The sequence below is a fragment of the Engraulis encrasicolus genome, chromosome 7 (genome assembly GCF_034702125.1).
Source record: "Engraulis encrasicolus isolate BLACKSEA-1 chromosome 7, IST_EnEncr_1.0, whole genome shotgun sequence".
Lineage (NCBI taxonomy): Eukaryota > Metazoa > Chordata > Actinopteri > Clupeiformes > Engraulidae > Engraulis > Engraulis encrasicolus.
Window position 1 is genome coordinate 8,807,918 of NC_085863.1, and position 20,696 is coordinate 8,828,613.

Below are 20,696 nucleotides of genomic sequence, written 5' to 3' on the forward strand. Positions count from 1 at the left end.
AGGTATTTAAAATTGCTGTAGAAATAGTAGGCTACTGATAGTAACATGACATGCCTATTGTAATAATATCATGTCATAAATATGTATTTTAAATATGGAATAATATTGCCCCAAAAATATGAAACATACAAGAGGTCATGATGGCTTTATTACTTTTCCACACATGGGAGTGCAAAAAACACATGATGTCCTATAATCGCACTTGTCCAGACAACATTGTTACGTTTCTGAGAGCACAGCAAAACGGTTGGATCCCTTTGGATGTCAGATGGAAATTGTACACAATTTACAAGTGTTTCTGTGGCACAATCTAAGCTGTTGTTCACTACAAACACATTCACAGTGTCTACAACCATAGAGCCACTGAGCTACATCTGTCCATCCAACAAACAGGTACACACACACATACGTACAGTATACACACACACACACACACACACACACACACACACACACACACACACACACACACACACAAAGCCATTACAATTATTTTTAAATACATTAGTGCAGGACATATATGTAAACTGTTTGCATAAGACAAAGAAAAAATGTCCAAAAATACAAACAAAACATATGAAAGTAAAAAAAAAATGTTTGGAGAGCTCCCATTTCTGAAACGCTAAGCTTAATCGCAGATGTCCAAATAACTATAAGAACTCTGAAAGCAAACCAGGTTCTATACAGTACACTAGCTGTGATCCAGTTCAGGCAAAGATCAGCAGCAAGTCATGTCGTTTCTCCACAACGTCATTGCTAACTACTGTATTTAGCAACACGGCTGGTTGCAATGCAATTTCCCATTGCCAACACAAGTTGCCAAGTGGTTAGCAACAGCGCTGTGGAGAAGCAGGGGTCCAGGACCAGAGTGGGTCTACATGTAAAATTGTTCCCTGTCATGTGACAACACTAGGGGGCGCAAGTCATCTCTCCAAATGTGTGTCCTTTCCTCTGTCCTAAACGTCGCTTTGGTTAAGTAAGTTTTATACCGGAAATTCATCTAACATATAATATAAAAATGTGATCTAGTTGAAAAATAACACTTGTCAAACCAATTTGAAACGTAGACAAGTCTCCTACTGCGGCGCAAGGCTCAATTCCTTTTCCAGGTACAGTATGTATATCACGCGCTGTTTGTCCATGATGATTAAACTGATTTTAACCGTTGCCAACGAAGACGAGGAAGGAAGGACGCAAGTTTGGAGAAATGCCTGTGCACACTAGGATGCACTAGTAGGGCTTTCAGGCCGACCAGAACGGAGCTGGAGCCGGTGCCCGCTCCAATTACGTTCAGCACTAAAGTGCTTACCTGCGAACCGTCCGTGTTCATACCGGGCTCTGAACTTTTCCCGCACGTGACTGCGTTACCTGGATGAACCTGCTGACGGGCACGCTGTCGTCACGGTTCGCGGAAAAAAACCTAGTATTTTGCGGTTCACATTGCGAACCAACTTTTCGGTTCGCCAACGCTAAAATCTGTGGCGTGAACACGATGGCCGGTTCGCGATTAGGTGCGGGAACAGCCACCGGCACGGTTCTCAGTCGGCCTGAATGCGCTATAGGAGTCACAGTGCGGGTCACAGGCGGTGGATGCGGGTCCTCTGGTTGGCTTCTGGTTGGTTAGACGTCTTTGGCCTTGTCCTGGTGCATGTACTTCTGGTAAACCACCCCCAGGGTGGTGAAGAAGTTGCCCATGAAGAGCACCAGGAAGGTGGCACTGCACATCAGCACCTGCAGGGGGAGACACACACACACACGCACACACACACGCACGTTGGCGCTTAAAGGGGGATTCATACTTGGCGTGACTGGCGCTACCCTCCTTCATACTTCACTCGTGACGATGGCGCGCGCCGTCACGTGACCCAAAATGACGTCACACGCCGTGGCGCGAGCTGCCGTGGCGCGAGTTCGTGCACCCCACATTTTTTGTAACTTGCAGCAGCCGTGTTTGGCTTTCTATTTTATACATCCGTAGAACCCACGCTGCGAGTTGCGAAAGATACTGCAGTTTCTCTCATGAACAGCAGAGGGCACTTCCGAAAATGCGAGCGAAAGCCTGTTTGAAGTATGAATAGTCTGGCGCAAGTGATGACGTCATTGATGGTTCTCGCGCCAAACGCGCCAAAGTGCGCACGTGAAGTATGCTGAGCCCTTAAGGGCTCTGCATACTTAACGTGCACACTTTGGCGCATTTGACACGAGAACCATTAAAATGTGGCAGACCATTCATAGTCAAAAGCGCCATTTGCAGGCTTTTGCTTGCATTTTCGGAAGTGTGCCGTCTGCTGTCCATGAGAGAAACTGCAGAATCTGTCGCAGAAATGGCAGAAACTCGCAGCTGGAGTTCTACAGATGTATAAAAATAGAAAGCCAAACACGACTGCTGTAGGGCTACTGAACGTCTGACTTGTGACTTACCACAATGAAACATAGATTTTTTTTGTTGTAGCCTACATTACCAGATCATTCCAAGACCATGTGAGAGCATTGTTCTGGTTGCAGAATTTATAAATAGATCGCCGAACACAACATGCTTCTGAACAAAGTAAACAATTGTTTCACTGAACAACATTTAAGGGAGAAGATAAAATAACTCTCTAGGACATTTTATTATCCTCAAAATGATGCAGGGTCCATTCTGTAGTAGCCTACAGTAGCTGTAGCCTCTCTTCGCAACTCCTGCTTAATCTGCCTACCTGCATGGTCGCTGGTGGCGCACGCCAAGTTACAAAAAATGTGGGGTGCACGACCTCGCGCCGCGGCAGCTTGCGGAGGGGCGTGTGACGTCATTTTGAGCGCACGCCATCGTCGCGAGTTACGCTAAGTATGAATCCGCCTTTAGTAATGCACACCAGAGTTCTCAACGGTTCGGGTCAGCCCGACAAACCCGACGGGCCCCGTGGGTTCGGGCCGGGTTCGGGTGGAAAATATAAGCATATGGCTCGGGTCGGTTCGGTCCGCGGGCTCAATCTTTTCCGCCCAGTAAAAAAAGAAAAAAAAAGTCAGTTCTGCTGTTTACCGTGAATCATGGCGAATTTCCCCTTGATGGGTCAGTAAAGCTAGGCCTATCTATCTAAATATAGCCTATGTAGGCCTGCGTAACGAAGGTCTGGCAGGCTGCAGCATGCAACGTTGCGCAGTGCTTAATTTGCAAATCACAAGGTACCGGAATGCAAAACAAACATGACATCACAGCGATGATGAGTTGGACAGAGGTCCCATAACGCATAGAAAAACTACATTGGCTACAATTACCAAACGAATAAAAACGGGGGGAAAAATTCTTAGATGCAATTATGGACATTGAGTCCCATGTCAGCTCATGGAACCATACTTTTGTTTCTTAATACAAGGGACGGTTGGCAATCCAATGGCTATTTTAAACAACAGCCATAGTAGCCTATTAAATGCTGTAATGACAACAACCAATATTTTTAGTTTGATCGCTAAATTTATGTTATAAATGCAGTGCATGGATGCTTTCCCCATGAGGTGAAACGAAACCGAAGCGGTCTTCTACTATGGAAAGGACAGTGGCTTTCCAATTAGGTTATCCTTTCCCCGTATTCACACAACGTTGGCATGCGTATTAAACATACATCCACGCTTTGTTGGCGACTTTGTTGCATATAATTTGGCTAATCCACATGTGCTGTTGCGATATGCCACTTCACTATTTCAATGGCTCATGCACTTATGGTAAGCGAGCGGCAGCAAAGACGGCGATTTCCCCGGTAGACTTGGCTTTTCACACTGACTGTCTGCTCGCGCTGCGGTCTGGTTGAAAATCCCCCCAGCCAATGTTTTATTTGGAGCGTGTAGGCCCTGTTTGAATGAAATATCACCTTGTCTTTGCTGTTTTCGTGCTCAAATTGACTTGTAAGCAACTGTCGGGTCTTGGGAGGGAAGGAACCGCGCGCACACACATGCGGAGCGCTCGCCAGCCGAGGAAGATCTCATCCTCTCACCTAGGCTATGTCTTTTTTGCTAGCCTATGGCTGATCAATGCACCAACCGTAGCCCAGGTGCCACTAGAAATTAGTATGTCCAAAGCCTTGTGTGCCGACCAAAATTTTATGAAACTTTTAAACAATGTTTGGCACAGCCAGGCTTTCCATCTCATCCGCGCATATGAACAAACGAGGGAGGGGCAACTTCACGTAGCCTATCAGATAGGCTTACTCGGGATGGAAATGTAGTAAGCCTACATTTAGAAGTCAACCTACTCGGGATGGAAATGTAGTAAGCCTACATTTAGAAGTCAAAAAAAGGTGGATAGATTGTTGTTGCAGTGAAGCATGAGGCGGTTATTGAAATCGCGCTGTGGATGATTCTGCTTAAATAGCAAGAATGTAAGTTTCCCCATTTCATATTATGTTTCTATTGTGGAAAATATCTTTTCACTAGGTTTTTAAGTGGATTATGCAATTTACTGCACATAAGTGCCCTTAAAGACCTACCACAACCCGTCATTCTCCATAGGGTAACGTGGGGAAATTGACCCCCGACTTCGGGCTTCGGGCCGGGTTCGGTTAGATAATTCCAAGTGATGTGTCGGGTAACATCGGGCTCGGGCTTTAAAAGCCACGGGCCGGGTAGGGTCGGGTTGACATTTTCAGGCCCGTTGAGAACTCTAATGCACACCAACATCAGGTGTAGGGATGCACCCAAACCACTTTTTTGAAAACAGATACAAGTACGAGTACATTGATGTGTGTACTTGCCGATACCGAGTACCGATACCGATACCTTTTAGTAAAAGGCTTTTACCACCAAAATACAATGAAAATAAATGCATGGCCTTATTTTTTTCCATCTGTGATATTTTTATTGTACATTTCCATGTAGATTTAAATGTTAGTAAATGTATGAGGTGGCACTTTTTTCCATGCTGCTTTCAAGTCCACAAGATTTTGCATTGTTTTGTGTAATAGCAGTATCGTTCCTGGTATCGACAAGTGCTTGACGAGTACGAGTATGAGTATAATGAGCAGTATCGGGTGCCGATACCAGCATCCCTAATCTAAAACACATTTAGTGTGTGTGTGTGTGTGTGTGTGTTAGTAAGTGCCTCAATAAACTGTTGTATTTATGTGGTATTTATATTACAAGTCTGTAATATGTGGCGTGGTCTTTGGGGAGCAGTGTTTCACTTTGTCTACTCACCTGCCACTCCTTCCACTCTGGAAGCTGCATCATATTGAAGAGAGTGACTGCGTTGTAGAGCTGGAAGAACTGTGCACGCACACACACGCACGCACACACACACACACACACACACACACACACACACACACACACACAACACTATCACATGTTGCTCAGGCAGCACACCGGCGCATATACACAATATTAACCCAGACAAGAGGCTCCATAGAATCTGAATAAAGAGACCCCAGTATAGTGTCCTCTACGGCGGTCGAAACGGAGCAGTTTTTCTGCATTAGGCAGAAAGGACACACAGTCATCTACTACACCACTATGTTGTCTCAGCTCGATTTCAGCCTGATGCCGCTTATACGTTGTTTGACCTTTGGCGTCTGGAGCGACATATACGGTACACTGCATTAAGGCTCCTGACATTCAAGGTTTTTTTTTTTTTATTACAAATGTGGGTATGTTGGAGCTGAATGAACACACTGAGCTGAATGAACACACTGGGTATGTTGGAGCTGAATGAACATGGTCCTGGGTCTTCAATGCAACTTATTTAATGTTTTTATGTGCTTCGGAAGCTGAGATATTTAGGTTTTAATAGGCAGGTCTTAGCGATTCAGCAGGCGTTTTTTTGCAGGTGCAAAATGGGTAAGGGGAATGATGAAGTCTCTATACCCAGATCAGTGTGGTTCTTTCTGGGTGCAATAAGGACATGTGTCTCTCCTCTCCAGCTGTCTAAACCACTACTGTGGTCCAGAGGGGACAGCCACACTATACATTCTGGGCTCAATATACAGTCAGTGGTAAAGCCCTTAAACAGAGAGACATGACCTCTGAACCTGGTTCAGTGCTGTCTTGTCTGGGATCCACAAGACATAGCATTGTCTGTGAGGATTCTCATTCATCCAGATTATGTCATCCAAAAAAAGTTGAGTTGTAAGCAACTGGACCAGAGGTTGAATAATAAGGAACTCCCTTGGTGAACAATAACTGTTGGTGTTTCCTCTTAAATCAACCAGAAACTGAAGAAGTTCCTTAGAGAAGGAACAAATCATCCCTCAAGTTCTAAGAAGTCATCTGGTTGCTTAAAATTAATCTCTTTTGGAAAAACAGCATTGTTTACGCTCAGACTACCCTGGCGACACTCTTACACGGGACAAACTTAACCCGGCAGCCTAATGACTTATAAACATTGAAACAGGCACAGAGTGGTTCTTGGGAAATAAATATTGCTACACACAGTAAGGGACGGCCATGTCAGACTCAGGGCAGGAAAAAAAAATCACGGCTGAAGATATGAAAAAAGAAAGCAGTAGCACATACTGTAATTAGACAAAGAGATACTGAGAAAATCAGAGAGAAACAGAAAGGAATTGAACCCGAAAGCTTAGAATCTGATGCCTCCGCTGTCACCTTGAAAGTCAGCCATCTTGAAAGCATGGGCCGTCGAAACTTACCGTAATCAGTTCATGTACCTTTTACAGCCACACACAAGATTTGGGTCAAAATCTTTGACAGCTGGACACAAGTTTGTACGGCCAGACGACCGCAGAACAGTATGGCTCCGACACCTTCCAGGGAGCGGAGGCAAAGTTAAAAGAAGAGAAGAAAGAAGCTCAGACGTGAAGGACAGACAGAGAGACAGACAAAGAGACAGACAGAGAGACAGAGTGAACTTAGAGACTCACATGGCCGAGGAACAGGAAGGGCAGCAGGAATCCCAGACCTCTCCACATCCAGGACTGGAAGCCCTCTAGAGCAACGACAGAGAGGACAGACGGCAATGACTGACAGCTGTCAATCAAACATCAGTCTGGCATACCATGCATTGTCTTGAAGTATGATGCTTCTTTTTTTGATGTTATTTATGAAGGTACTGTCCCCAGCATAACTGAATCCCCACCATATCAAGCCTATGTATCTTCTGTGCTTACAAGTGTGTTGAGAGATCAATGTGAGGACCTGCACTGCTTTACAAAATACATCATAGAGTAGACCACTCACCTACTGTCAGGTCCATTGTATGTCTCTCGCCAAGCGCTCGGAGTCTGTATAGACAGCCACTCTGATAGTAATACTGCAGGAACTGCACAAAGTCTGTTTGATACACACACACACACACACACACATATATATAAAACATGTTAAAACAGTTTATATTCATTTTCCATAAACACAAAAATAGTGTATGTAAATGAGATGGACAAACAGAGATAGAGAGAGATAGAGAGAGAACTTACTAATGTATAAGGAATAGGAGAGGAACTGGCTTCTGAACATCTGGTACAGCTCTCCCTCTGGCCTAAATGCAGAAGGACAAAGGCTCAGATACCGTTCTGTGTGTGTGTGTGTGTGTGTGTGTCAGGGCTTGACACTGGCACCTGCCAACCAGCCAAATGCTGGTAAAACTAGGCTGTGGCTAGTAACAATTTCAGTATCACTAGCCAATTTGGCAGGGAGCTTATTCTATGGCATGACATGATTTTAACTTTGTATTATGTATGGAATAGCGGCCGACGAGGTGTCCCGATATTAAGGGAAATAATGGACGAGGCGGAGCGTTCTAACAGCCCGACGGCGCAGCCAAAGGGCTGTTCGCTTCGCCAAGCCCATTTTCCCTTGATATCGGGACACCTCGAAGGCCACTATTCTGTTTATCACCCGGATACCAGCATGACCATGATCTAAGGCTTCGTGAGAAAGTAGATTCACCACTGCGCCAGAGCAACAGTATCTCTGACTGCGCTTGGTACGTTGCCATGGGCACCACTTCCTAATCTAGTGAGACGCGCCTCTATCAGAGGCATGTAAGGACGCGCGCAGAATGTTGGTGACTTGACAACCAAATGCGATAGAATTGATGACTGGGTTTTTGACTTGACAACCAGATGCGATAGAATTAGTAACAGGGTCTTGACTAAACAACCAGATGCGCTAGAACTAACGACGCGGTCTTGACTAGACAACCAGATGCGATAGAACTAGTAACGGCACTTCGCCAGAAAGTTAGAGAAGAAGCAACTTGGACGCCCGCACGCCCGCATGACATCATAGGTGTCCTGCTACCGGGGAATAAAGGACACCTGCTCAGCCAATCAGAAGACGTTGCGTCTGCTCACTGGTTGATAACATGTAATATCACTGTGTTGTAAATACATCTGTCAGTGACTTCTACTTCTGTCTGCTTTATACAACTCTGGGCTAGTAGAATGGCTAGTGACTCGGAAAAAACACTAGCCACAGTGGCCGGCAAGCGAAAAAGTTAATGTCAAGCCCTGGTGCGTGTGTGTGTGTGTGTGTGTGTGTGTGTGTGTGTGTGTGTGTGTGTGTGTGTGTTTTCTTTGTCTGGCTGTCTGGATGTAATGTGTCCACGGGCAGGCTTTGTGCAGGCATAGTATTTTCTGAAACATTTTACTGATAAAATTCAACATTTTCTTTTAAAAAAACCAGCATCAACATAATGTATATAAACATCCATAAATCATGTTCTATATTTATTTTTTAACAAGCCATCCAGCATGTTTCATGCATCATGAATGATAAAAATGTACACACTATATAGCACCAATCTGCCCTGTCAAACATATAATGTAGAACGTATAATGTACAGTGAAGAGCATGTGTGTTTCTTTTCTTTTACCATGTAAGCATCACTCCGGAGAGAAAGGTTGAGACGTAGTGCTGGAACACCCACCAGCCTTTGATTCTGTAACACAAACAACCACATTTATTGCTATTGCTGTAAATGCAATTAAGGACAGTGTAATAACATAACATGTATAAAATCGGTTGTATTAAATTGCGCTAAGCCAAGGGACCATACTGTGCTTCCTTTGTAAGAGTTAGGCAAGATAAAAGTGTATATGGCTATAAGAAAAACTATGTGTGCGCAACATGGCTAATATGACCAGTTATATCCTGGACATTTCTTCACGTTTCAGAACTAGTCATTTGGGTGTGTTGGTTTCCACATTTAGCATAGTGGGTAGGTATGGCGTAACACGCTCAGCTGGGTGGCCACTTCTCAGAAATGAGATGACCACTTGGCTCCTGGAACATAGCTATGAGGTGCTCCATCTCAGTCTGATATCAATTAACTATGTCTTCTCTGACTACAAATTAAAGTTAAAAAAATCAAGGTAACACTTTATTTTAGGGATACATGTATTAGCACTAATACATACAATGTTAATGCCTGCATAAGTACCTTGTAAGGCATGTACTAAGCAAATGCTGAGGCCTACTAGGTCCTTACTAAGGTTAACCCTCTGAGGTCCGAGTGCCCTTCAGAGGGCAATGTGTCTCCAAAAACAAATCTGTAACTCTGTGAGTTTTTGTCATTGAAACATATAAGTCACACCATTAGAAACCTCAGACCTTCCAGGTCCCAAATATATATAGATGAAATGAAAATACTTGAAAATGTTAGGGTGGTGCAAGCAGCCTAAAAGCCTCTGAAAAGCCTTAGACCTCAGAGGGTTAAATTGGTAATAAATCCCTTATTGTGCATGAACAAGACATTTGTGAATACATGCCGAACAAATGTTTGATTTTGCTTTGTACATGCCTTACAAGTTACTTATACAGGAACATTGTATGTATTAGTGCTAATAGATGTATCCCTAAAATAAAGTGTTACCAAAATCATTTATGAAAAATTACGCACTGACCACATGGAGAGGACACTACATTTGCTACATTTATACAATGTGTTGGACAAGTACCAGTCGACTATGTGAAGACTGTGCAGTCATTAGCAATGATGCCACGTTGACGAAAGGCACAGAGAACCACCATTTTCCCCTTTTCTTGACTCAGTGCGAAAGGATACATCATATTATTTGGTAATGGGATTGTTTTTAGGAGCAGTAAAGAATAAAAAACCGTGCAATAAAAATTGCACAATACTGCCACTTTAAATGACCAGAGTGTGTATTTTTTGGGCTGCGATAACTTACTTGGAGCCGTTGCTGATAAGGATACTCTCACGGATGGTGAGTGTGCAGTAATACCACACCAACAGGAAGTTAAACAATGCATCCACCGCCCTGCAAAAATACACACACACACACACACACAGACACACACCTCTGAGTTATCATGTAGCTTGATTAACTACCCTATCAACGCCACACCTGATCTGAATATACCAACACACACTATACGGGACTGGAACACACATCTGAAGCAGGCAGATATCTTCCCAGTTCAGTGATTGAAGTATGCAATTTATTTGTAAATAAACCGTGCATCTACTTTACTAATAGAGCTGAAAATTACAAATAAAATCATGCATCATACATTCATCCACAATGGAGCCAATTCATACAAAAAAAAATCTCAACCCCTGTCTATACTGTACATAATGCAAATTACGATTTCTACCAGTCTCATGGCAACATTGCATGTTAAGGTAACATTGTATGGAGAAAAAACTGCCTATGTGAACCAGCCAGCCTGCCCTTTATTTATTCAGCCAAGCATGCAATGCGATGGCTCTCTGTGTGTTTATCTGAGTGAGATAAGGGCTAAGGTGGTGCCATCCGTAGTGTAGTGGAGCACTAACATGGCCTACTGCACTGCACTCTACCTGTAGCTGAGCACGAAACGACAGGTGAAGGAGAAGATTAGCAGCAGCACCGTCAGGCACAGTTTGAACTTTTCATATTCATCCTTGTAGGCAAATCTGAAGAGAAATACAAGACAAGACACAGACAGACAGACAGACAGACAGACAATTAGCAGCTTCACACTTTGAACTTTTCATATTCATCCTTGTAGGCAAATCTGAAGAGAAATACAAGACAAGACACAGACAGGCAGACAGACAGACAGATAATGAGCAGCTTCACACTTTGAACTTTTCATATTCATCTTTGTAGGCAAATCTGATGGGGAGGGTAAATAGGCTAACAGCTTCTCTCAACTGCCATTCTGAGTTGACAGACTTCTCTCAACTGCCTCATGGGTGACAGACTTTACACAATACGGACATGCGATGTGGTGTGTTATAGGACAAATACCATACTATAGGGGGTTGTAACACTTACTGGCAAGAGTATGTGTCCCAAAACTATGGCTATAAACAAAGCTACAAGCATGCATGCACAAGAGACACTTACTTGGCCTGCTTATTAAGCAGTGTGACGTTCACATTACCGAGAACCAGGTTGAGGTATAACCTTCATGAGGAAGACAGAAATGGGGAGAGGGAAAAGATTTTTCTTCTCATTCAATTCATTCAACAACAACCTTATGCTCTAGCATGCCACTGGCCTGCATTATTACATTTTCATTCTAGCTGGATTGAAAACATGCTGGAAAACTCACAGCCATAGGCTATGCAAAGCTGGCAACATGCAGACGTCTGTGTGTGTGTGTGTGTGTGTGTGTGTGTGTGTGTGTGTGTGTGTGTGTGTGTGTGTGTGCATGGTTACCCGTTCTTCTTCGGCAAGAAGGCCTCCATCTCGAAGAAGACTTCCGGCCTTTCCTTCATGCTCTCCTGGATCCCCTCGATGGCGGCCAAGGTCTCTGACTCGCCCTGCTGCCTGCATCTACAAAGAAGAAGAGCACATTCATTGATTCTTTCTTTCATTCATTATTTGTTCAAATGAGTTTAGCAACCAGCTACAGTGTACCAGCAGGTTGCTGCTCCTGAAACACTGCACCTTAGGATGTGTTATTGACGTCATGCTATGGGAAGTGAGGCAGAATTATAATAACATGGATATAACTACACCACAGCAGCTGAGTGGAAATCAGTGTTTCATAATAGTGCACGAATCTCAGTAACTGTTACTACTATAAGCGTTACTAGAACTATACAACTTCCGTGCAATCACATTGACAAAATGTAATAATAAGACTCACTCTTGCAGTGACTGGGAGAGCTCTTTCAGCTTTTTCCTTTGCCGTGAGATTGACGTTGAACATGAGTTTTGGAGTTTTGACACTTCTTCCAGCTTCTGTTTATACAGCCGATGCGTCTCCTGGAAGTAGCGTAACAAGTCAAATACGGTACATAATATTTCATCATTAATGGACTTGAAAATGGCACTACATTCTCACCTAATAACCTGATAGAATATTAGGCAGCGTCAGGTGACAGAAACAAACAAGGATTGATATCTATGGGCTGCTATACCGCGAAACGCCTGTTGCTGAATAGCAATAACTTTTCTTTCTTCCGGATAAAAAAGTATATCCATACATTACTGACTCTACGTTAACACATTAAATATTGAATCTACTCTTGCGCATACCGTATAACTCCACAACAGATGTGGGTGGGAAATTAGCATCCTACTGTTAGCCATCATTGTTCTGACAGCTGAGCTAGCCTCTTCTAGCTAACTGATAAACTTGTCAGTTTCTTTGTGGAGGTGCGACAGTGCCTACAAATGAGAAGTGAGACAGTGTCATTGGCAGTGGGTATAATAACTCATATATGCATCGTATTATCTGGCACCATAATTTAATGATAAGCGTACCAGTCGGCCAAAGGACCCTTTATTTTGTCTCTTCAGTAGAACTACAGTAAATTCGATTCGTCAGCCAGACTTGACAAAGTGCAAGTGTAACCAATGAACAGTAATATATATTACCTGGATTTGTTGATAGTCTTTTTCTAAATCCTCCCACTCCTGAAGGCATTCCATGAAACTACCCGGAGCAAACAACATTGTTCACGAAATAGTACAGGTGAAACCGGGTTTTCCTCAAGGTTGTTGCCAGATAACGGTTTTGGAGCTTCCCTTTAGAAGCTAGTAAGCTAACTAGCTAGTTGGCCTTCTGCAAATCCGCCGTCGAGAATACACTTCCAAACTCTAGCCAATGAAAGACCAAGGACTTCTATTTCCTCAAATTCTCTTCGCCTGTGGGTGGGTCAACCGTTCAAAGCATAGCAAGAAGACTGCTTCATATTTTTAGCAATGCACATGCACATGTGTAGCAAGCCCCCCCAACATTACATAACTTTTCCAAATAGGATTTCCATTGTAAGTGGATACTCTAGTGGGGCCTATTTCCACTAACTCTTCCCATTGCTTATATTTCTTTTATTATACTGTAACAACAAGCCAACAAAATCTCAACAACTTTATTGACTAAATGCATTACAAAAACACATAAAACAATTGGTGACAAACACAATGGACAAATGGCTGATGCGCCTTAGGAAGATTACAATCTCCTCAGTACTTTGGCTCTGAAATGTCAGTAACTGTTTGTCCCAGTGACTGCTTCTCCCAGTCAGATAGCTGTTGCACAAATCCCCGATTTGGCCGTATGCTGTTCTTGCACCGCAACACATGGTCCCAGGCCTCCTGCAAAGAGCAATATTTTGTCTTTGAAATCTGGCCAAAATGATTCCCTCCATCTCCCAGAATTAAGAGCAGTTTTAGTAGTAATTTTGTTGTAGAGCTATTCTCAAATAATTTTACGTTTGCAGGGCACAATAACATCTTTTAGGAGATCCCTTCGAGGGGGGGCATTGGTGTATTTATTTAAAAATAGAATTATTGCACAGTTAAGCTATGAGAATTCCAAATAAAAATGTGTATGTGTGTGTGTGTGTGAGAGAGAGAGAGAGAGAACACGTGGCTAATGCATTGCGTTTAATTAAACTAACTTAACATTACAATATATAGACTAGCCTTGCCAGTCATCAATTTGTGCTCCTGATTCCGCATCTGATCTTATATAACCCCTCTGGAGATTTGATAAATGATTGCATTGAGTGGCACATGGTCTTAAGCTCTCACCTTGAGCGGGAGCTTGAGGTGCCCAATGAGGACGGCCATTGTGGCAGCGCTGCTCCGGCTGATGCCAAAAGTGGAGAAAATCATGACCCTGCTGCCAGCCTTCAGACGAGAGCCTATTGCACAAAGCAGACAGTGTAATACCACAACTAAAGTGGAAGTCCAACTGGGAATTCCAACTCCCATTGTCATTGTGACACAGCACACAAGTGTTCATTGCACACAACGAAATTGCATTTATGCCTCACCCGTGCAAGGGGGCAGCCCCCAATGGTGCCCCAAGGGAGCAGTGCGTCGGGACGGTACCATGCTCAGGGTACCTCAGTCATTGAGGAGGATGGGGGAGAGCACTGGTTAATTACTACCCCCACCAACCTGGCGGGTCGGGAGTCGAACCGGCAACCTTTGGGATACAAGTCTTGACGCCCTAACCACTTACCCATGACTGCCCTAAAGATAGTAATAATAATAATCACCAGCACCACCATCATCATCATCATCATCATTGTCATCATCGTCAACTTCATTATAACTAAGTAATTATTACTTTTGAAGACAAAGGAAAAATGTGCTGAGGAACAGAACGACTGGGCTTTTGATTGTGCATTATTTTTACATGAGTAGATAATGTCATCTTAAATTTCATAGAAGCTCACAGAAGCCAAGTGCATTCACATGACAATGACTGTTGTATTGGTCCATCCACAGAACTGTGTGGTCTGCCCTACTACATGTTTGAAATGTTTGAATGTTTGAAAGTGATGCCAGTGACAAACATACAGTAAATGCATGGCTGTACATAGCCCTCTGTGTTGCAGAGTTCATTATGAGGGCTTCTGAAAGAATAGGGGGAGTTTTCAGTGAGTTGGGAGTGTGTGGGGGCGAATGGAGTTGGGTCACATGTCAACAAATGAAAGGAAAGGGGTAATGTTGGCAGCGTAGGAGTAACATGCATAGTCAAATGTGAACGTCTGGAAGCACTACTTATGGTCTTCAGTGGCAAATGTCAAAAGAGCAAACCGTTCCAGAGGCGACTTACCAACAAAGGAGCACATCGTGTCAAAAGAACTGTACATATTGGCCTGTGTGGTATTCGCCACCCGTACGTCTAAGACCGTTTTGTGTCCCTTTTCGAATCTTAATTTAAGAGGAAGAAAAAAACAACAAGCATGAAAATGGCAGCAAACACTGTAGTAACACTGAGATAGTTATGGGAAAAAGTCTCACATCGAACTCATGGGTACTCACAGGCTGCAGTTCTGATCAGACACATTGACGAAAGCACTGATTTTAAGATCTTTAGTGATGGCATAGGAAGTCGCTTGCTTGTAATCACCCATGTACAGCTGACCTTGCAAAATTTCCACAGGATACGTTGGCAAACTCTCCAGTTCCTGAAACGGATCATCAATAGTTTCCCTTTTATACACAGTAAAAAATACAGTGTTAATTCAACACAGAGAGAGTCCTAGAGTGTATTTGATCCCAGAGTACTTTATGCGTTGCAGCAATACTGCATTTTTTTTTGCTGTGTAATCACTTGTCACAATCGAAAGCATACTAGTATAGTGAGATCATTTTCTTCAAACCAGAAATCAAAAGATAGTGACCTACCTTAATAGTGTAAAGAATGGTTTGAGTTCTGAAGAAAGGGTAGAGAGTTGAAAATTTTTCATAACCTCCATTGAGAAGGAGAACTGGGTAGAGGCTTGACTCTGCCAGGGCTTTGATGCACTTACGAGCTGGACCTGCAGCACAGACATAATTAAAACCAATATGTGGGGTCGTTTGAGACACACACATTTTTGTAATGTAAGTGTAATAAAATGATAATTTCAAATGTATGCCTGTGGCTTACACTACAAAAGTGTGACTGTGAGAACACAGTATTATCACTAACCTTCTCCCAACAAAGAACTGGAGTTACCATCATACACAACGATATACCTCATGCCTTCGACCTCCACATTGGGAGGGGAAATGAAATTGTCACAAGAATCCTGAGATAAAAACAGAGCAGTCTTGTAAGTAATGGGGTCTACGGCGTGCTGTGTTTCATGCAAGGACAAGAGCATCAAAGAGTGTTGAAACAAACCCATTTAGCATGCCTGGCTGTTATTATGTGCCCCGCATTATACTGTCCTGCAGTTCGTGCGTCTAGGAAAGAGCAAAGATGGTCATGTTGACATGTTGCCTAGTTCACGTGCACCCTCGCACTGTCACAGAATTCACCTGACTTACCAATTAAACAAAGATAATTGCATTCTGCCAGTCGTGGCACACGGACGCGTTGATTAATAATGTTGTAGAGCTCAGACTGTTCACAAAGATCCGCAGTCATGTTTTTGCTCTACCTTGGATTGGATATTTATACTGACAACAAAGCCATGCGAACGAGAAGTGCCACAGCCCACAGGTCGTTTGTATACAGTTGTAACCATGGCAACGTTTCACTTGTCAGTACGGAGCTCTCTGATTGGGTAGAAACGAGGAGATGACGGTTGTCAACAGGAAAGGGTAAACTCACAGCTTGGGAAGACGCAAAGCTTAACAACCGACTTCTGAGCTTATATTTCCGTCTAATCAACTATTATTTGGTGTATGCGGATCAACTGTCTTGCGAAAGTGACTGCAGTGCACGTTATTCTGGGATATATGTCAACTTGGCATCATTGTAAGCTGCTGAGCATGAACGTGTGTTAGCATATTCGCTAATACTAGCGAGCATGAACTACACTAATTGAACCTGTATTCAGGAGAAATTGTGGTGTTGAATATTTGAATTGCCTATAAACTGAGATGGCTGACGACGGAAGGCGAGGAGATGATGAAGACCGCGGTCCTGGAGCCGCTTACCAAATGTTCGTGGTCATGGAGGACTTACTTGACAAGCTAAAGGTATTGAATTACGAAGACGAGGTCCTGGCCAAACACAACATGAAAGCCTTGTCGAGACATTATTTTGCTTCAAGCCCGTACACGCCGTCCAACCCCGGCGAACAGTTCTATATGTTTACCGTCATTGCTGCGTGGCTTATCAACGTCGCTGGCAGACCCTTCGAAAATCCGCATGAACATGACGACCCCAACGCCACTGTGTCCAACATCCTGTCTCACCTACGCGCTCTAGGAGGCCAGGTGGATTTCCCTCCAGCCAAGCTGAAGTCTGGTTCTGGAGAACACGTGTGCTGCGTTCTGGACCAGCTGGTGGAAGAGGCACTCAAACGCAAAGGCTTCAGCTGGAAGAAGCCAATCTATCCATCAGAAGAGCAGGAGGAAGAGTGTGTGATGGAGGACGATGCTGAGTTGACACTCAACAAAGTGGAGGAGGAGATGGCTGAGGATGCTGACGAGTTTGAGGAGGAGAACGTTCTGGACCTCGAGGCCTTGAAGGCGCGCTCCACCCAGAGCGAGGGCACCATGTCCAAGCCAGAGATGATTCTGGAATCGCAGATAGACGCGGCAGAGTGGAACCTGGAGGTGGAGAGGGTCTTGCCGCAGCTGAAGGTCACCATACGCACCGACAACAAAGACTGGCGGGTGCACGTGGACCAGATCCACCAGCACCAGTCCGGAATCAAGAACTCCCTCAAAGACGCCAAGGTCTACCTGGACAAGCTGCAGGAGGACGTGAGCAAGACCCTGGAGAAGGTCTCCAGCCGGGAGAAGTACCTCAACACCCAGCTGGAGCCTCTGATCGCCGAGTACCGCACCGCCCAGTCGCAGCTCAGCCAGGCCAGGGAGCTCTACCAGCAGGGCAGCGGCGGCGTCACCGAGAGAACCAGGACCTTGGCGGAGATCAGCGAGGAGCTGGAGAAGGTGAAGCAGGAGATGGAGGAGAAGGGAAGCAGCATGTCGGACGGAGCGCCCGTGGTGCGGATCAGACAGAGCCTCACCAAGCTGCGGCAGGAGATCCAGCAGATGGACGTGAGGATGGGGGTGGTGGAGCACACCCTCCTGCAAGCACGGCTCAGTCACAAGAATAACATGACCAGGGACATGCACGCCACAAACACGCACACCGACTCGCACACCCACATCTACTGACACGTATAGAAATATGAACTCAGGTCCAGCAAGTTGATGACCCTATAAACGCACGCATGCTGTATGCTTGCTGTACACATGTGCACACGTACACACACACACACACACACACACACACACACACACACACACACACACACACACACACACACACACACACACACACACAGAGATATACACACCTGCTGAAAACACCAGATCACATACGTCTTTAAAAAGGGTAAATGGACATATTTTGATATTAAATGTTCACTTTTAGTATTTTATACTTCTTAAAACAACGCCAGTACATTCTCAGTAACTCAAGATCCACAATATATGGCATACACACACACACACCTCCTATGCGCCTGTACATAAACATAGAGAGATGCAGACAGCAGTTCAGACACATATTAACATGTCATAATACATGTGGACCCATTTAGATTTTTGCATATTTGTTACACAGGTGTGAATAAAAGTTGTATTTAGAAATAATAATTTGCTTCTTGTGTTTTAATGATTCTTTTCTTTCTCAAAAGATCAGTCATTGATATTAAAAAAAACATGGCCAAGTAAACATTATTGCACACAAGACTTGTGTTGAAAATGTTATTGTTACCAGTTACAGTTAACAAAGGTGGTGTTACCATGTCAGCATCTTTATTCCTAAGTTGCCACTGGGTGTCGCTATAGTTACATTTTCTACAGAGCTGTATGATTGTTTCTTCCATGGTCCAGGCCAGGGTTGACATTTTTCCACAAAAATGGTTAAAGTAACTTGACACGTTTTATACATTTTAAAGCTGCATGGGTATGTCACACTTGTGGAACTCAAATTGGTATAGAATATTTACCTATCGAAGCTGTCAATTTAAAACTGTGAGAACTTGTGTCTTAATGTAAACTTAATCACCTAACATACAGCGAACGATGATGAGACAGCCTATCAATGTATGCTGAGTGATGAAAAGACATGGGCCTATTAAAGATGTGTTATAGACTATTATTATCCTAAACGCCTCGTCCATTTTTGCTCACCTAAACAGGTTTTAATTGTAAGTTTAGTTGATGATTTTTTTTAAGATAGGCCAAATTACTTTTACACCACAATAGGAAAAAAAGAAAGAAAATGGGGAAAAAAGTGAAAAGGAGGGAAAGAGCAGTCCTGACTACTGTCTATTCAGACTATAAATTTTAGTTTAGCTGCGCCGTGATTGGGCATTTATAAGGTTGCCGTAGCCAATGAGCTTCATGTTGCTAAGCTGGTTGGTTGACATCTTGATTTTAATTGGTTTCTTTAGATGTCAATGAGCTGTAGGAAGGTACAAACGAATGCGCATATGCGGCATGTATTTACAGTCTGGGTGTCTGGACGGACACGGCGGACCAGAAAAGGCAAAAACTTTTTTTTCCCAAAGAGGAATAAACAACAGTGGAGTGAATTAACTTTTGTCTTTGAGTGAAAGAAGAGGCATTTGGACTGGCGTGTCTTTTCCATTCAAAGGTAATAGGATACCCCTATTATCCTTCAACAACAATGTCGCTGAAAAAGTTTTATATAAATAATTTAAAGAAATGTGTTTGCAAGGGCTGTGCGCCTGCGTGTGTATATGCCTGTGTCTGTGTATCATAACGACAGTGTTGCGTGTCCATATCGAGTATGCGTTTTTAGCAGTGCACTTCTTGTGTTGACATCATGCGTGTTTTGGCACAGCCGCGGAACCGATGCGCGCAAAGCTAGTTGCGGTAGCGCCAACGTGTTGGGCTTCAGGATGTTGTGATGAAACCGCTTCTATTTGCACTAGCAACAAAAAGCCAAGTAATAGAGGATTAGGGTCGGCAGATGTGAGTATTATGTCGATGTTAACTTTGCAAGCTGTGTCATTGCCAGTCAGGCCATCAGTAATAACTTCTACGTGTCAGCTGCTGCCGTGACAATCTTTTGTCCAGCAGCACAACACAGGGCACTACTGCTACTGAGCCATGGTGCCATGTTGCCAGGAATTACTTTAGCTACTCTGAGAAAGTATCATTTTTGATACAGCATGATGATGTCCAGATGTCCTGAGAGATGCTGACCTGTGATTACCTTGTTGTTTTTGCCACGAGGGGATTATAATTTGTTGATATTTTGTTATGTGTTGCATACAGACCAAAATGGTGTGGTCATCGATGCGAAGAACTGAAACGGTACATAGACTGTAGGCCTACTCTCTACCTGAAATGTCCTACTCTGCTTGCAGACAGACTGTGCTCCCTAAAACTCTTAGGACGCATCCTCCACAGATGCCAAGTAGGAGGGAAGCTCCACTCCATGCAGGAACATGTTCTGACATGTTCTCATATGGTATGGTTGAGAGAGCTGTCTGTGGTGTGTTGGAAAAAGAAGCAATGTGATGAGGTGACTGGTGAGAGGAAAGCCATCTTTCACGTTAATTAAATTTGACAGTCTGAGAGACTTTTTTTTCCCCTCAGGTATGTTTACCATAGGGTGATTTAGCTGGGCCGCAACAACCCAATTACTGAAAACTCACGGACACACACACTCACACACACACACACACACACACACACACACACACACACACACACACACACACACACACAGGTGTTCAGCTGTGTCTTGTCTGTGTTGACACCACTCTAATGTGATGGGATCGGGGAAGACCATCTGTGGTCAGCTCGCCTGGAGTCCTGGGGCTGCTCTGGTTGGCATTGGTACACCAAACTCAGCATGCTCTGGCA

General features: G+C 43.9%; 4 protein-coding genes across 6 annotated transcripts in view; 2 read left to right on the forward strand and 2 right to left on the reverse strand.

Moving 5' to 3' along the window:
* Positions 1-130: 130 nt before the first annotated feature.
* Positions 131-13,145, reverse strand: tmem120aa (transmembrane protein 120Aa). 2 transcript variants are annotated; one of them, XM_063202813.1, is made up of 12 exons: positions 12,765-13,145; positions 12,031-12,149; positions 11,598-11,714; positions 11,283-11,342; positions 10,751-10,846; positions 10,119-10,208; positions 8,801-8,866; positions 7,401-7,462; positions 7,165-7,257; positions 6,849-6,913; positions 5,170-5,238; positions 131-1,731 (listed from the first exon to the last, which is right to left on the reverse strand). In XM_063202813.1, exons 1-12 carry the CDS (start codon positions 12,840-12,842, stop codon positions 1,621-1,623), a joined length of 1,026 nt encoding a protein of 341 aa, XP_063058883.1. In that variant the 5' UTR covers positions 12,843-13,145; the 3' UTR covers positions 131-1,620. The 2 variants fall into 2 exon arrangements, with proteins under 2 accessions (XP_063058883.1, XP_063058884.1); XM_063202814.1 differs by lacking the exons at positions 131-1,731; positions 5,170-5,238 and adding an exon at positions 6,441-6,731.
* A 97-nt stretch (positions 13,146-13,242) lies between these two features.
* Positions 13,243-17,000, reverse strand: styxl1 (serine/threonine/tyrosine interacting-like 1). 2 transcript variants are annotated; one of them, XM_063202815.1, is made up of 8 exons: positions 16,161-16,349; positions 16,015-16,076; positions 15,820-15,919; positions 15,534-15,667; positions 15,168-15,313; positions 14,959-15,056; positions 13,923-14,035; positions 13,243-13,484 (listed from the first exon to the last, which is right to left on the reverse strand). In XM_063202815.1, the coding sequence occupies exons 1-8, from the start codon at positions 16,258-16,260 to the stop codon at positions 13,353-13,355; spliced, it is 885 nt and encodes a 294-aa protein (XP_063058885.1). In that variant the 5' UTR covers positions 16,261-16,349; the 3' UTR covers positions 13,243-13,352. The 2 variants fall into 2 exon arrangements, with proteins under 2 accessions (XP_063058885.1, XP_063058886.1); XM_063202816.1 differs by lacking the exons at positions 16,015-16,076; positions 16,161-16,349 and adding an exon at positions 16,937-17,000.
* Positions 16,424-18,449, forward strand: ift57 (intraflagellar transport 57 homolog (Chlamydomonas)). Its single transcript, XM_063202811.1, has one exon. It carries the CDS (start codon positions 16,719-16,721, stop codon positions 17,964-17,966), a length of 1,248 nt encoding a protein of 415 aa, XP_063058881.1. The 5' UTR covers positions 16,424-16,718; the 3' UTR covers positions 17,967-18,449.
* Positions 18,450-19,328: 879 nt separating this feature from the next.
* ypel2a (yippee-like 2a) overlaps positions 19,329-20,696 on the forward strand; it is a 27,437-nt gene continuing 26,069 nt past the window's right edge. Inside the window, exon 1 of the mRNA XM_063202823.1 lies at positions 19,329-19,455. The gene's annotated coding sequence lies outside the window, so the exon portion shown is untranslated. The remainder of the gene's footprint in view (positions 19,456-20,696) is intronic.